This window comes from Triticum dicoccoides, chromosome 6B (assembly GCF_002162155.2).
Source record: "Triticum dicoccoides isolate Atlit2015 ecotype Zavitan chromosome 6B, WEW_v2.0, whole genome shotgun sequence".
Classification (NCBI taxonomy): Eukaryota; Viridiplantae; Streptophyta; class Magnoliopsida; order Poales; family Poaceae; genus Triticum; species Triticum dicoccoides.
In genome coordinates, this window is record NC_041391.1 from 295,946,619 (window position 1) to 295,963,667 (window position 17,049).

The window sequence follows — 17,049 nt, forward strand, 5'->3', positions numbered from 1 at the left end:
TTGTCCACGCTCGCTCCCCTCGACGCCGACAGTGCAAGCGCTAGCCAAGGTTATCTTCAGCAAGAGAAAGGGCAAGGGCAAATCCGACGCCGGCGCCAGCTCGTCCCGCATGCAGCCTCCACCGCCGTTGCCCCCGCCAGCCTACACAATGAATCCCCATGTGGCTAGTGGTTGCCGGCCACGGGACCGGCTATACATCAAGGTGCACCAAGCGCGTTGGCACTGGCATTACCGCCAACCGCTGTCGTGGCCAGATGTTGACCTCTCGCATGGCTAGCACCTTGACCCGCATCGCATCCCGATGCCGGCGGTGGCGCGGTCGGCGCAAGCGCACGCGGAGGAGGTGCGCAAGTGCCGCTCCCTCCTGACGCCAGAACATCGGCGCGACCCTGCCTACGCGCAAGACTGCCCCAACCGGGAAGCCTGGTTCACCATGGAGCACGAGTGGCCCGCCGCGACAGCATGCTGCTTAAGCTTGTGTTCGTGTCGCTGCCCCCGGAGATGGCGTTGGAGGTGGAGGAGGAGGAGGCCCACCAGGCCACATTGAAGGTGGCGCTCCAGCGCGCCCTGGAGGGGAGCTAACGCGAGGACACACGATGTCGGTGCCGAGGGACTGCGCTTACGCTCCGCTGCTGCCCGAGCCCAAGGCCCTCACGAGAAGGACGCACGGGCGCTCACGCTCACTCCCATGCCGCCCACAGAGCCGGAGTCAGAAATGTACACGTGGGCCGGCATCCTCTGCGAGTGGGTGAGCGTGCCGCCTGTCGCGTTGGGCGCCACATCGGAGCAAGAGGAGACCTACCTGGAGCACTGGGGAGAGCTCCACCTGTTTGAGGAGTGCGTCGACGGCGAGCGCCGGATGCAAGCCGAGCGCGAGAAGGAGGAGCGTCGTGCCTGCTGGGCACGGGAGGTGGAGGAAGAGCGCTCAGAGCAGGAGCAGGAGGAGCACGTGCCACACAACAATGTCCCCGATGGGGCATAGGCTATAGGATCGGTGCGGGTGGTGTGGGAGGCTGCATTCCCGTGGGCTGAGCCGTCGCCAACCTTCGTAGACCTTACCGGCGACGACGGCAACGATGGTGACATCGAGGGCAACGTGCTAGGTGGTTGGGAGACGCGTTTACTTAGTTTTTTTATGTTTGATTAGTGTTTAAGTAGTTTTTTGCTGGCGGTTGACTGGCCATTTAATGTTTACTTATGTTTAATTCGAACACATGTTTTTTTAATTGTTTTTTTAAATGGATGCGGAAAAAATGCGTCGGGCATTGTTGGACGACGCGGTCGACCCAAACAAAAAAGCGGACAATCAAGTTAAGAAAATCAGTTTTTACATTCGCTTGTACTAATACATTGCCACGTAGTAATCATTGGATAAAAAATCAGCTTTGACGGGGTTCACCATTTGACCAAAGTCCACGATCAATAAGAGGGCTCCATTTCATGGGAGCTTAGTAATTGTAGAGATCGTAGGCTGCATGTAGTACTACATTACTCATGTGACATGAGCATGCTAGAATTTTCTAGTCAAGGATAGAATCACCACGTGTGGTTGGCGGGCTGGCAGGGTAGTGATGCCCCCACCGCGAATCCCAGCTCTGTGGTCTGTCGGATTGTCCTATCCAATGGTGCATATTTGGCCACGTGGTCCTTTAGTTATAGCTATTGAATGTGAGTCGTCTGATTACACAGATCCGACGGCCCGTATGACTCAATATTGGCATATTATATAGGTGTATAGAAATGTTGTGAACTTTGGAAGAAAAAACCGAAAAAAATAAAATTAGTCATGAATGTAAGAAATATTGCTGAACCTACATAATATCAGTGAAATTTAAAAATGACAAATTTTAAATATGTTGTAGTTTATAAACAGTTCCTAGTTTTTTAATAAATATAAATTTCAAAACTTTCTACAATTTGAAAAAATGTTCAATATGTTAAAAAAATATTCTCAGATTAAATTCATGTACTTAAAAAAAGAATCACGAATTTAAGACAGAAATATGTAGAAGTAAGAAAAAGGGAAATCAAAAGAAAAAATGGAAAAGGAAAGGAAATGAAAAAGCGAAAGGAAAAGAAAAGCGGCGGTGAACTGCCTTGTGGTCGAACCAACCCACGGGGTTCAAGTACTAAATTTAGTATTGGTGGTCGTCTTTCACATTGACCACAAAGTCGTTGGATATAGGAAATTCCAGGGGAAAGGCCACCTGATGAAAATGAGCCTTGGCCAGGCTTCCTGGTGACTGGTGAGGCTTCGGTAGCCCATATGCATGCGATTCGCGCTCAGTGTTGGCGCCACTTTGGATTCGAGATTTCGCTCTACACTGCTGCGTGGTTTGCTTTGTGGGACTCTCTTCAGTTTGACGCGCTGAGGAACAGTGCGTCGCACAGCGGCAACTTTTCCAATAGTAGTAGTAAATGCCGCCTGTGTCAGATATGCATGCATCGGGTAGAGAGACACTGCAGACGACTGGTGCCACAGGCTCACAGCTGCATCATCATATCTCTGCGTCGGGACGCATTCATCATCTCTAGGCTAGAAAATAAGGAGACAGCTCGTCCGTAGCCTGAGCTGAAACATAAATTACTCCAAAATGGACATGGACAAATGTTTACTTTTTATTATCCTTGGGGAAACCAGGCTACACGTCCATCGACAAATGCTGGCCGCACCTGCAACTCATATGTCGCAAATGCAAGTTCTGTAGTACAAAAAGGGAAAAAGTCCATTTTAAACCCTGAACTCGTAGATGTTTGGCGAAACGAATTCCCAAGTCGAAATCCTGGTCGATTGCATCCTGAACTATGCAATTCTGGTTTAAATCAAACCCTGACAAATGTCAACCTGGATTTGTCTAGCTGGTGGACCTCCTCCGTGCTGGATCAGCCCATATTTTTTGTTTGCTCAAAAAAAATTGTCTTTATTTTTCTGTCGCTCTTTGCTGCTTGCGGACGGGAGCTCCTGTGGGCTTCCACGTAGGGCTCGCGCAAATGGGCCGGCCCATTGCCAGGAAACGAGCGAACGTACGGGGAAAAGATGTAACGAACTAAAAAGTTCTGCCGCAGGTTGGATTCGAACACACGACCTTTCGCTGGATAGCCGCAACGCCAGCCGGTGCAGCTAGCGATTCGGATTGCTATTATAGTACAGCGTAATTTTAAAGTAGTACGGTCAGCGACATATCTGTTTTTTTTAATCTTCATTCAAATAAATGAACAATGTTTTCTCGAAGAAATTTAAAACTCAAATAAACTGTTAAAACGTGAACAATTATCATGAACAAAAATTTATATCCGATGAACGATTTTCAAATATACATTGAACATTTTTTAGGCGTACGATGACCAATTTTTAACAACACAGTGAACATTTTTGTGATATACATTGAAATAATTTAAATATATTATACATTTTTGTGATATACGATGAACAAATTTTATACATTGAGCATTTTTGTAATATAATCTGAACAAATTTTATGCAACAATTTTGTGATATGTGCTGAAAAACCATTTAAATACCCGTTGATCATTTTTTGATGTACACTGAACAATTTAAAATTGTGAACAAAATTTGAAAAAGTGAATAAGTAGCAGCGACGGCAACCACACTAGCTACCTTCTCATTATGTCTATATTGCAGTGCCAATTTTAAAGTACAATGTATTGCAACAGATTTCTTTTTTCTTCAAAGTTTTCAACAATTCTTGGAAACAAATGTGATTTTTAAAATACATTGAATTCTTTAAAAATATACTTTGAACATTTTTTACATACGTTGAAAAAATTTAAACAGCACCAGCACGGGGTCGCATGTTCATGGTACACCGTGTGCTTATTTTAACAAAAAACAAAAGTGGGCCAGCCCAGCAGAAGCAAGGTGTAGCGCCCTTTGTGAAATTTTAGTTCTTAACGGAAAAAAATAAAGCGGGCCGGCCCAGCTGGGTGGATGTGTGTGCCCTCAGCGAAAATCCCAGCAATCCCGGCCATCCAAACGACTCAAAGGTTTGATTTAGATCGAGATTGCATAGTTCAGGGTGCAATCGACCGGGATTTCAATTTGGGGGTTCATTTCACCGAACGTCTACGAATTCAGGGTTTAAAATGAACTTTTTCCTAAAAAAGGTTGTCACGAGCAGTAACAAACAATTGAATCAGCCCATGCACTATACTCTACTGGTGGCCGGTGGGTATCCCTGAGTCACGTGAAGAAGAAAGCTTGAGCTGGCTGATTGATTGCAGCCGCACTGCACTGCACGTGCCCCTTCCTGCAGGTGCAGCCGCACTGATGGCTGAAACGAAACCAGCCAGCCAGCCAACCACCACCTCTTCCCCTCTGCGCAGTCAATACCATCCCTTCTCCCTGGCCTGGCCCTCTACTAAAATCTCTACTAGCTTTTTTTTTTTGCGGGGAAAATCTCTACTAGCTTGGCACTATTTGTTTGTTTCCCTCGTGAACAATATGTTATCCACACGTGACACGTCCCTCGTGAGTAGGAATACGTATGTAGTATCATCAATCAAGAAATGAAACGAACCAATCAGCAGGGCGGTAGTACTAGTATCTTTCTGAGCTCATGTCGTCCTTCTCGTGGCCATGGCGACGCCGGCGAGGTCGCCGCCGTACTCCTCCAGCACCACCAGCAGGTTGCCGCCCGGCTTCAGCCACGACCGCGGCACGTGGTACCTGCATGCACACAACACTTTTATTCTCATTTTCTCAACGTCGTAATAAGGGGAAAAAGGTTACCAAGTCGTGCAAACGGGGTGATCGCTATCCGAGATTAGTACAGTACCATCTCTGTGAGAGTTGGCCGCAGTTGGAGCGGCACTTGTCCTGGCGGTACGTCCCGGCGTAGCTGCACCGGCCGCAGCCGCCGGAGGGGGCCTTGTACGACCAGTACCGGCCGACGTGGTGGCCATTCACCCACATCTGCCCTTTCCCCATGCTCCCCATGTCCAGCGCCACCGGGTCGCTCCCCGCCGGCGCGGTGAACAAGGCCTACCAGACCATCACCACAATCACAGTTGCCATCAGAGATGCCGAGAAGAGAAAGAAAAAAAAAATCTGTTTCCTGATGTTGCAAAGGTGCGTTATTGTTGCTGCGAGCACTGACCTTATGCCAGGTCAGTGGCTGCCTGTTACCGGGACCGCCCCACTCCACGGAGGAGCTTCCGGTGACGGTGTGGAGCCCCAGCGACTCACCTTTCAGGCCGACCTGCGTGCCCGCCAGAATCGCAAGTCAGTACAGTTCCGCACGAAATTGGCCGCGTTCGGACTCCCTCCGCTCCGCGGCTCCACGCCGGAGCGGAGTGGCTTGCTAGGTATAATACGCAGAGCTGCTAAAAGGGCGCTCCGCCGGTTCCGCTCCGCGGAGAGCGGCCGAACAGGCCATAAGCCAAGGAGAAAGTACTAAACCCTAGCGACTCCCGAATGTACCTGGTATGTCCATTTCTGATGGCTGAGGTCTCTCTTCCCCGAATTTAGCCCGGAGACGGTCACCGGCCCGAGGACGCCAACGTTCCACCTCTCGAAATGGTTCCCGTCATTCTACATGCGCACCAATGCCATATACCAGTGTCACAAACAGCTTTGAATCCAAGGGCATAAATAAACTCAGCTGTGGAAAGCTTACAGGAAGGCCAACTGCTGAACTCAGGATGGAGATCTTGTTGCTCCCTTGCCACATCTTCACATGCCCATCATACGTCAGCTTGGGGTTGTTGTAACCGCCGTAAACAGAACCTGCAACACAAACACAATCATCCAAGGTAATCAACATTTTGGATCTTGATGCGATCTGCAACTGCAGTGTAGTGTGGCTCTAGGAAAGTGCTACTAGTACCGTATGATTTTCCGTTGACGAAGACCTGCATCGAGTGCCCAGCGGAGTAGATGGTGAGCTGAGGCCACTGGCCGTTCTTCGAGAGCTCATTGGCACCAATGTTGACGCTGCGACAAGACCAAACCAGAGTTTAAGGAAAGTTCCAAGTGTTCAGATATGATTGGTCGAAACCGCCCATATCGACTATCAAGGTCGGTCAGTCACTCACTATGTGGTGTACCACAGGTAGTCTGACTTGTCCCATGTCATGCTTAGCTGCTCAACCAGGCCATTCTTCGTGAAGGCGCTGCCGTCGAGTGAGTTTGTGTCCTCGCTATACGACTGCCAAGCGAACCGCACCACCAGATGCATTTTTGGCAGCAGTGTTGGTTCCTTCACCTGCACGGTTACAACAATTGCTTGTTAGACGATATGCTCCTCTTGCCTAGTTCACAGAGAGGTTTGCGATTCAGGGTTCCACTCACCGTCGCGGTGTTGAAAACCGCCGTTTTGCAGTCTGGAAGAATGCTGATGGACCAAGCAGGGAGATCATAGTGCCTCCCATTGAACCTGACTTTCACTGCAGCATTCATGTGGTAGTTTGACAGGAACGCGGCGGCGCAAGCTCCATTCTTCGACTTGAAGACGTATGCCTGAAGAAGAATAGTAGTCATTGGATATGATTAGTAACTTTTGCATTTGGAGACCGTTGCCAGATTGTTCATGTTCATAGAGATTTGAACCTTCTCGTAGTTCCCTAGCGACTGGACAGTCGGATCACCAGAGACCAGCACAGGCTCAGCCTGCTTGATGGCCTTGTGCAGGTCCCTCAAGTGACCCCATTTCGGCTGCCTAAGCAAACCTGAGATATACATGTGAAAATTTGTTAGGTGTTCCCACAAGCTATGCCAATCAAGATGATAAAAAAGGAACATGGTGAAGCTCCAAAAGGCCAGTAGGAATTCCTGTTTGTCAAATACAGCAGTCACGGCATACCATATTCGTCGATCGGGGCGTCGTAATCGTAGCTGGTTGCGATGAAGGGACCGCCTGCGGTACGTCCAAAGTTGGTTCCTCCATGGTACTGCACCGTAACATGTAAACGTGGTCAGAGCAAGTAGAAGCTTTCACTGCAATGCCATGGCAGGCGTGACCGTGATCCCCTACTCTACTCACCATGTAGTAGTTGACGAAGGAGCCACCCTTCTGTATGAACCTGGCCACCGCAAAGGCCATGTCCTCCACCGGCCGGTGAGGGACCGCCCCTCCGAACGACGTAAACCTTAGGAGAATAAAATTATGAATATTTTTGATCGCTCTCAGTGTTTGGAATATGAATATTGCATTTGGATTGGTATGAACAAGTATGATCGAGGAAACCTACCACCCGGTCCAGGCCTCAGTCCACATGGTCGGCTTGTTCTTCTTGTTTGGGGTGAAGTAATCACAGTAAAAGCCGTTGCAAGTGTTAATCTGCCACGATCCAGAAAGGTGAGAATTAGTTGGAAAAGTGGTCAGCATATAATTATCACATTTATTCAACACCAGCCACACCAGCAACAAAGCTACTACTACTCCACAAGTGCTACTACTATATGTGTACCACGGTGTCTGGGGCGTCTTCTTGCTTGCACATCACCCACGGCACGCCGGTGTTGGTCGCGACGGCCATCTTGGCGGCCCAGTTCGCATACGGCTTGGCGCCGCTGCCCCCGACGGACTCCATCGGCCCAAACTCGTTCTCCACCTGCACAATTGGCCAGAGAGACTCTCAATCACTAGTCCACGTTTTATCTGCACTGCAAATGGCAATGCCACTGATCGAGAGTCCCCGGCTTGCTTCCTCACCTGAGTCATGATGATCGGACCGCCTTGCCATTCGAACAGCCTCTCGGATTTCATCATCGACACGATCTTCTCAACGAACCTCTGCATCTCTGCCTACAATGACCCAAAACATCACCAAATTAGGCACAATTTGTACTGAAACAAATTAGACACAAATTGTTCATGTTCTCAGATGAAACTAGACAAGATTTTGTGAATGATGGATGGGATCAAAAGGTTTTCGTCTGGTGAGAGTGAGACGCCACCTTGAACGGGCCATTGTCTGTCCTGAAGCTGATGCCGGGCACATACTTGAGCCAAACAGGAAAGCCACTGCAACAAACACAACAAACAAGAATTCGTTAGCATATAGGAGCATATATACAACTAAAAGCTGCCAAAAATTGTAGGAGGATTAGATTATGTGTGGGTCTTTTATCAAAAGAAAAAGTTTATGTGTTTAGTTTAGTACCCAAAGTTCCACTCGGCGCAGACGTAGGGGCCGATGCGGAGGTGGACGTAGAGGCCGGCCTGCTTCGCCAGCTTCACGAACCGGACCAGGTCGTACCGGTCGCTGAAGTAGTACTGCGCAGTTCATCCAAGAACCCGTCAGCCATGAACTCGCAACGGCGGCAGCAAGAAATGCAGCAAACGCGAGCGAGGCGAGTGCGATAATACCTGGCCCTTCACCGGCTCGTGGCCGTTCCAGAAGACGTAGGTCTGGATGACGTCGAGGCCGCCGTCCTTGGCCTTCTGGATGAGCCCCGGCCACATCTGCAGAGCGCGCGCGGGTCACGGGGCAAACGACACGAAGAAAAATCAGAGCTAAGTCGGTACTGGGAGGCTGCATTTGGGCGCGGGAAGCGATAGGCGGCCCGCCGGCCACGGGCGGGTGCGGGGGCGGGGGTGTGCTTACGGGCGGCGTACCTCTGGTGTGCTTCTCGGGTAGTGGATGGAGCCGGAGATGAGGATGCGCCGCCGGCCGTTGATGACGAGGGAGCGGTGGTCGTAGGAGACGGCGGCATTGGCCGAGGAGGCCGCGAGGGAGAATGCCAGGAAGGCAGCGAGCAGCAGGCCGCCGCCGGCGACAAGGGGCGGCGCCATGGCCAGCCTTGGTTGGGGCGACGCGCCTCTCCACTCCGGCAGCCTCCCTTTGTTTGCGTGCGGCGGCTCAGTTGCTGGCTTTGGGGGAGGTGAGTGACCTGCTCTTCTTGAAGCGGAGCGGCGGTGGCAATGGGAAGAGCGTGGGGGACTGGAGGGAGATTTAATCGAGCGAGGGTGGCAAATGGCAACTGGCAATGGCGCAGGGGAAGGGGAAGGGAGGGGAGCGCAGTACAAAACCTCTGCTTTGCGTTGCTTTTTTAACTGTTTCTTACGCCTTCATTGATGTTTTTGCTTTGCCGCCCTGGCCTTTTGGATGGCCACCGCGTAACTGTGCACGGCAGAGGGAGGGGACGCCGTTCGCGCGAGGTTCCATGGAAGAGGTCACAAGGGGTGAACGGGAGGAGGGGGGATTGGTGCGTGTGAGCTCACTCCACTCGGCGGTGGCGCAGCAGCACCAGGGAGGGCCAAATTCCGGTTTGGATTTTGGAAAACAATACCGCGTAAAATGCTTCATGACTCTTTGAACATTTTAAGACTCTCGACTCTACTTTAGAGCATCCACCATAGGATCGAGCAAAGCCGGGCCCTATATGTCTGCAGAGGAGTCCGGAAATGTCCGCGGTATAACCGTGACTTACATTTTCTTTTTAAATCTCAAATCCATGTAAACACATGCACATCGATTATTACACAAAATCAATAAATTGCTCACACAAATAAAAATTATGCATACATAAAAGTATATAGCTCAAATAAATTCAGTGCTTAATTGTAACATAAAATACATAGCTCATTGATTTTTAGCACGGATCCAAATATGCTCCACAAGATTATTGAGAAGTTGCATCTCAAGAAAGTTGGTAACTGTTGAATAAGTAGGCAATTTTTTGACTAATTTAATCCATAAACAAATCACTAGCATGACACTGACAGAATTAACGACATACTGATTTTGATCTAGACAAGCACATACTATGCAAACAGTAGACACATCTACACATAATGCTAGTACTGCTAAAGCGAAAATAAACAGGAGCGGGATAAACGTGTTATATCCTCCAGTAGGCCAGGCAAAAGCCGCGGCGTCCTCGGCGGCCTTCTTGTCGGCCTCGAGCTTCTCGGCGGCGAGACGGTCTGCGTCGGACTGAGACATGGTGATGATGAAGGAGACGCGCACGTAGAGGAAGCAGACGAACGGAGGCGAGCAATCGCATAGTCGCTTCCCAAAAACCTATTCGCCCCTCTCCCGTACATGATTCGAAGAGGCGGGGTTTCAGAGACCTGCTATCCCGTCGACCGTGTACGCGACGGAGGGGATGGAGTCACCGGCGGTGGCAACAGCAAAGGAAGGATAGTGGGAGGTGCGCGTGGAGCAGATGTGATATGTTCATGGCGGCTAGGGTTAGGAGACGCCTCACGCTTATATAGGCGCGACCGCGTGGAGAGACGTGGGCTAGACCCATGTCCAAGTACGAGACAACCCACGATCCGACGTCTTAGATCGCGGCTCAGCTATCAGAATATCTCCGTTATTGACCGACAAGAAAAAAGCACATAAGTGTGAGCTCAGCTCGTCTCATTCCCGCAACCCACGGCGCGGAGCGTCGTGACGAGGCGAGGCGTGGCGTGGCGAGGCGGGCGGCAGAGGAGGAGTGCGAGAGGGCCTCTTCTATTCTCAAGCTTGAATAGCATGTGGAAGAGGAACCCTTATAAGGAGGTCCAACTCCTCTCCAACTTCCAGGGTGAGACTAAATTTCCCACTACACCTAGTGCCAATTAAACCCACATGGGCCCTTAGAGATTTTCACAAATTGTTAGATGGGCCCTAGTCCCGTCATAATATTTCAACAATCCCCCGCCAGATCTTGAGGGACCATTATGTCCTCTATTCCAGTTACTTTTTTGATATACCAGTGTTTCAGTGAAGACCTGTTAAGGTTGAACTTCACCTAGAGCAAGTAGCTACACCCCTTCACAACTGAACAATGGACTATGTCTTGAATTGTCACTTTGGCGTAAAGAAGCTTCACCACATGTCTTACTAGTACTCGGCTGCCAAAGGTTGGCCCCTCGTGTGGAGCATATAAGTCACACTCCTGGCCTATTCATGAGCTTACTAAAGATCACCCCGATCTTATAGACTGTGACCAGCAGTCGGGCTCATGTAGGTGTGTTTCTCCAAAGATCGCTCTGTAGGATAGCATCATACTTACATAAGCTTTGGAGCACATTAAGACAATAGTCACCCAACCATACAGTATCGAGAGTATTGCATCTCCAACGGAGTGGATTAGTATAGTTACTCTCCTCAGTTCACCACTGGCTGATTTTCCCAAGTCCTACTTCACGGGATCTCCGGTCACATAGGTTGGGTTACCACCATGGCAATTCATGTGGGTCTCATACTGCCGGTGTACAAAAAGTAGGGGCTCTGCTTTTGACCCCTTTACTTGTGCGCGGGCAGTCAGAGCCTCCCGCCACGGCCACACATAACAGGGTAGGAAAGGGAAGTCGGAGAGAAGCCGAAGGCACAAGACCAACAAGGCAACGACAAGGACCAAGGCCACAAAGATCGAATGGGCGAAGCAGGTTTCCCCGGCAAGGACCCTTGCCGGGGTGATCTCAGCAGCCCCGGCAAGACCCTTGCCGGGGCAGCTCGCCCACACCATCTGAGTGAGCCACCCTTGAGCCCACCAAACGCCAGAAAAATGCGTTGAGGCAGGGCTCGGGAGGCACCTCCGTGGTGTCATGCAGATCTTTGTGAAGACATAAGATGAACAAGATCAAATGAGGATAGGAAGACAACCATCCTCACCGAATAAACCCATAAGACCCCCAGCAAGATCCTTGTCGGGGATGCCAGTGCGCTACGGCAAGACCCTTGCTAGGCTACCCGGCAAGACCCTTGCCGGGCCACCCGACAAGACCCTTGCCAAGCGCACCAGCAGAGCCACTGCTAGGCCCGCGCCAGCCAAGTCTCCGTTGCCGCTCGCACGCAGCTGCCGACCCAACCAGCTGGGCAGGCACCTACGTGGCAACATGCAACCCTTCGTGAAGGCTCCACCACCGCGCCACCTCAGCTGCCTGCCTGCCTAAATGGCACCGCATACACCGTTGGCCAGGGCGTGTGTCGAAACCAGGAGGAGCGGCGACGGACGGGACGGGCCTCGCTCCCGCCCCCGATAAAGTGGAGGGACACCTAAGCTCCGCATTAAATGCGCTTTTTCCTGTAATACTAGCGATAAGGTCACAAACGCTGTAGCACTTTCCACCTCCTGTGTGCCACTGTGGCAGCCCCTTTTCGCCTACAAAAGGAGGCCCATGGCACACTAGGAAAGGATTCGACTCTTTCGAACCTCACAGCACCTAGAGCTAGTTCGAGAGCTCACGAACACTAAATACATCCACCAAAGCAGGATCGTAGGGTTTTACGCATCTTTACGGCCCGAACCTGGGTAAATACCTTTTGTGTTGTCTACTAGTCCTGCTCTTCTCACGATCCCCGCGCCCTGCAACGTAGAAGGGATTCCAATGATCCCATAGGTGTCGTTTCCCACCGACATCTTTGGCGTGCCAGGTAGGGGCACAATTGTGAGAATCTGGTCTGGCAGTTGACCTAGCCGTTCTTCATCACCATGGCTCCTAAGAAGAAGGCGACCACGGGGATCGGTTCGTCCGGGACCAGGTTGCCAGCACCGGTGCGGACTAGTAGCGGGCCAGTCGCGGAGAGAACCCGTGGCGTGGCCCGCGAACATCCACATCCCCCTGGCGGTTCAGGCCTGGCGAGTGGCGTTGTTCGTGCGCCAGGCGACGAGCCACCAGTCGCAGGCTCCAGAGACGGAGTCGGGCCCCCCGCAGGCGGCGCGGGCCCCTCCAGGGGCGCCGCCATCCCGCTAGACGGCGGCACGGCGACCTCCAAGACACCAACACCGGCGCCCACAACGCGCTCTTCCCAGGTTGTGCGTGATGGGAGTGTCACCCTGCTGGTGACCCTGCGCGCTGCCCTGGGAAGAGTCCCATGCGCCCATCACATGATGAGGAGGGCCAGCATGCGCGTCAAGGTGCTGACGGAGGTGGCGAACGGCTGCGGGGCCGTGGCGCAGCTCCTTCTAACGTGGTTAGAAGTCGAGGTGCATCGCGGTCCACCCAGCTCTTGCCGCCACCCACGCCAGCGGAACCCCTAGCGCGCGCAGCTGCTCCTCGTTTTCCTCCCGCCGCGGAGAAGCTCGACGAATGGAGGGCCACCGTCCGGAGCCTCGTCGGCATCACCAACAACGATGAGTTGCGGCCGGCAGGACCCATAGGCCGTCGCTCCACCGGGCCACCGCGTGCCAGCGGAGATTGTGCTGGAGGCGATGCAGCCAAGGTGCAATCCCCTCCTCCATCCCGGCCACCCCGAGCATTGGCACGTCGCGATGATGCTCGAGACGATATCTCCATCGCGTCGTCCGACCCGCGAACCAACCGCGATCAGCGTCAAGTCCTTCGGGAGCGGGTTCATGAGGGCGCTCGAACTACCATCGAGCGCTGATGTGACGCGCGCCACCAGTCGGACAGGCGGGCAGGGCCTGCTACGGACCACCCAGCGCCGAGTGTCGTGGTTCTAAGCCTGACAGTAGAGTGGGGGTAGGTATGGAGAGGCAAGGTCCTAGCTATGGAGAGGTTGTAAACACAAAGGATGTACGAGTTCAGGCCCTTCTCGGAGGAAGTAATAGCCCTACGTCTCGGAGCCCGGAGGCGGTCGAGTGGATTATGAGTATATGAGTTACAAGGTGCCGAACCCTTCTTCCTGTGGAGGGGGTGGCTTATATAGAGTGCGCCAGGACCCCAGCCAGCCCACGTAGGAGAGGGTTTAAGGTGAGTTAAGTCTGGGGCGTTACTGGTAACGCCCCACATAAAGTGCCTTTACTATCATAAAGTCTACTTGATTACAGGCCGTTTGCAGTGCAGAGTGTCTCTTGACCTTCTGGTGGTCGAGTGAGTCTTCGTGGTCGAGTCCTGCAAGTCAGTCGAGTGTGTCCCTCGTTGGTCGACTGGAAGGCGACTTCTTCTAAGGGCGTCCTTGGGTAAGGTACTTAGATCAGGTCCATGACCCTACCCTAGGTACATAACCCCATCATTAGCCCCCGAATGGATTGAGGCTTCGAGTGAGGAAGGAGTTGATGTCATTTCCGATTAACCTTTGCGCTCTGGTCGTGCGTTGTCCTGGACCAAAGAATCTCTTCGTCGACAGTGAGCAACTTGTCTTCAGTCGACTCGATCCATTCTATTCTTGCGTCGAGTGATCTTTCGGGCTTCGACGATCTCCGAGCGACGGATCGCCGGAAACCCCGTGTCTGACAGACTGATCTGCTGTTCGCGGATTTCGCGAGATGCAAAATTTGGGGACGCGCGCGAAGCGGAGCGGACCGCGGCGTTCGGATGGGACGGGACATAGACGCCTCGATCTCCGCGCCGCTTTTTTCGCCACGTATCCCATCTGCATAACTGTTCCTGGATATGATTAGATCGACCGGGCCCACCTGTCATCCACTCGGAAGGGACCTTATAAATGCGCCCGACGAGGATTTCTGTACTGTGCCTCAGCATTCTCTCTCTCTCTCTTCTCCCTTCGTCCCCGTCCAGCGCGCTTGCTCTCGCCCCCGCACAACTTCCCCACGCGCATCTCGCCGGCAACCATGGCCAAGGAGAAGACGGCGGCGCTGGAACATGCGAAGAAGGCGTCGGCGTCGGAGAAGGCTAAGGGGAGATCCACCAGCCGCGGCGGGTCCTCGTCCAGATCCCGCCTGCCGAAGGGCTGGGTCCAAGGAGACTGGATCCAGTCGACCATCACAGAAAATGACCTCCTCGACATGGCCAACGAGGGCTTGATCCCTCATGGAGCTGCGAGGCTTCCGGGGAAGGAGTGGCAGCCCCAGCCAGAAGAGGGTGAGTGTGTGCTCTTGGCCACCCATGTTGATCATGGATTTTCCTTGCCGCCGAGTGTTTTCTTCCGTGGCTTCTTGAATTTCTTTGGAGCGCAGCTCCACCACTTTACCCCAAACTCTATTGCCTATCTTGCCGCGTTCGTGTCCATGTGTGAGGGTTTCCTGGGCTGTCGACCGCACTGGGGTTTGTTCAAGCATATCTTCACGTGTCGCTCTCAGACGGTGAAGAAGGCGAGCCCAGGTGATGAAAAAACCCGAGTTGTCCAAATGTGTGGGGGTCTGGGGATCTAGGTGAGGAATAAGAGCACCTTCCCGCCCATGACCTTTCCCGAGTCCGTCAGAGGCTGGCAGTCGACTTGGTTCTACTGCCAGGTCCAGTCGACGCCAGGGCAGTCGAGTGGACTCCCTCCGTTTACCATGGACCGAGTGAACAAGCCCTCCCCTCTGAAGTTGATTCCGGAGGAGAAAGCCGACGTGAAGATGTTGATGGAGCGCGTGGTGCAGTTGGTTCGGGAGGGAGTGACGGGCATGGATCTCCTGGAGGTCTTCCTTAGGCGTCGCATCCAGCCCCTTCAGTTCCGGAGCCACTGCATGTGGTTGTACTGTGGGACTGAAGACGAGACTAGAGTCCATCCAGAAGCAGTCGACGACGTCACTCTGGAAAGATGGATGGTAGCCATTACCGGAAATAAGGATAATCCACGCGGAGCCAGAAGGATTCCTCCACTCGACCACAACAGCGATCCAAACAAGGTACACTTGCTCTACTCCCCACTGCGTTCTTGTCGCATTCATTTCCGTTTATCTCGCCGACTGGTCGACTGATCCTTGTCTTGATATCTGCTAGGCTCTCACCGAGCTGTACTCGATGCCCAATGGGGCTCAAGCTTCGACTGAGGAGGGTGAGGCGAGCGGGGGCGAGAGCCAGGAAGAGGAGGAATGGGACTCGGACGTTGCAGAGGATGACGATGATGATGATGATGACGACGGCGATGAAGACGACGTTGAGGACGAGGAAGAAGAGGAGGAGGAGGTCGTACCACCGCGCTCAGAAAGGCGGTCGAAGCTGGTTCACGACCCTTCGTCTGAACGTGGCAAGGGGGTTGCGACCGTTGTTCAGTCGACCAAGCGTCCTCGGACCACCTCTCCGGTGCCGACTGAAAAGGCGTCGAAGCAGCCCAGGGCGGCCTCGTCGAAGCCGATCAAGCTCCTGCCGAAGATGAAGGTGTCTATCCCCACCATATCAGGGTAATCGTGCTGCTTAAGTCTTCTTATTTTGTGTGAACTTTGTCTCTGGTCGACGCTAAAGTTAGTCGACTGATCCTTTGGAATTGTAGTGCTGCTACTTCTGAAACCTCAGCCCGGGCTGATGACCACGAGATGGAGGACGCAACAACTTCGAACCCAGGTATTGTATTCTTAACGCCGTTCTTAGTCGACTGACTCGCGATCTCTGATCCTGATTCTTCTCCGTAGCTCCACCCAATACTGTTATCAATCTCCCTGATGATGATGAGGATGAAGAACCACTGAAGCGCAGGAGGAGTAGGAAAGCGTCCGCCAGTAAGGTGCCCCAGGATGTGACGGCGCCTGAGATTCTGATTGCGGAGGAAGAGAACACCACTCGACACACAGTGTCCTTCGCAGATCCATTGACGAGTGCTCCGCAGCCCTCCCTCTTCACGACGCACCACGTCCCAGAGGACCAAGCTGGCGCGGCAAAGGAAGCCATACGCCAGGCGGGAATCATGATGGAGCAGTTGAAGACCATCCGGGACGCGAGCCAGGCAGCTTATGACGCCAGTTCTGCCCTCTAGAGCAATGTTCAGGTCAGTCGACCACAGTTTGTTCTGTTGGATATGCTGCCAAAAACTTTTCCTTTCTGGAATTTATAGTAGTCACCCAGTGGGTGTTGTCGATTAAACTCCGTATTAGCGGGGGCACGCTGAGTGCACCCGCTGGGTGTAGTCCCCAAGGCTAAGGTCGACTGCTGGCAGTCGGCCTTAGGCTTTATGATGTCAATCTTTCTGTCAGTCGACTATGTCGACTGGATTTCACGAACCGGTGGGGGCACGCTGAGTGCACCCACTGGGTGTAGTCCCCGAGACTGTGGTCGACTGCTTGCAGTTGATCACAGTCTTAAAGAATACATCTCGTTTTTTTTTGAGGTCGACTGGTCAACTTTGTCTTCAACAGAATTAGTGGGGGCACGCTGAGTGCACCCACTGGGTGTAGTCCCCGAGACTACGGTCGAATGCTTGTATTCGGCTGTAGTCTTAGAAACGTGTGTTTTTTCCTTTTTCACTCAGAAGTGAATTATACTTGACATTTAGTCGATTGGTTCTTCGCAGAACTCTTGTGATCTT

General features: G+C 52.4%; 1 protein-coding gene across 2 annotated transcripts; it reads right to left on the minus strand.

Annotated features, from left to right (window-relative positions):
• Positions 1-2,077: 2,077 nt before the first annotated feature.
• Positions 2,078-9,162, minus strand: LOC119323509 (beta-galactosidase 4-like). Of its 2 annotated transcripts, XM_037597186.1 has the most exons (19): positions 8,580-9,162; positions 8,331-8,426; positions 8,125-8,237; positions 7,919-7,985; positions 7,674-7,766; positions 7,429-7,572; positions 7,210-7,298; positions 7,002-7,107; positions 6,822-6,909; positions 6,569-6,687; positions 6,311-6,478; positions 6,055-6,224; positions 5,847-5,953; positions 5,637-5,746; positions 5,441-5,551; positions 5,118-5,219; positions 4,797-5,002; positions 4,539-4,687; positions 2,089-2,702 (listed from the first exon to the last, which is right to left on the minus strand). In XM_037597186.1, the coding sequence occupies exons 1-18, from the start codon at positions 8,754-8,756 to the stop codon at positions 4,576-4,578; spliced, it is 2,178 nt and encodes a 725-aa protein (XP_037453083.1). In that variant the 5' UTR covers positions 8,757-9,162; the 3' UTR covers positions 2,089-2,702; positions 4,539-4,575. The 2 variants fall into 2 exon arrangements, with proteins under 2 accessions (XP_037453081.1, XP_037453083.1); XM_037597184.1 differs by having other exon boundaries at positions 2,078-4,687.
• Between the last annotated feature and the right edge of the window lie 7,887 nt (positions 9,163-17,049).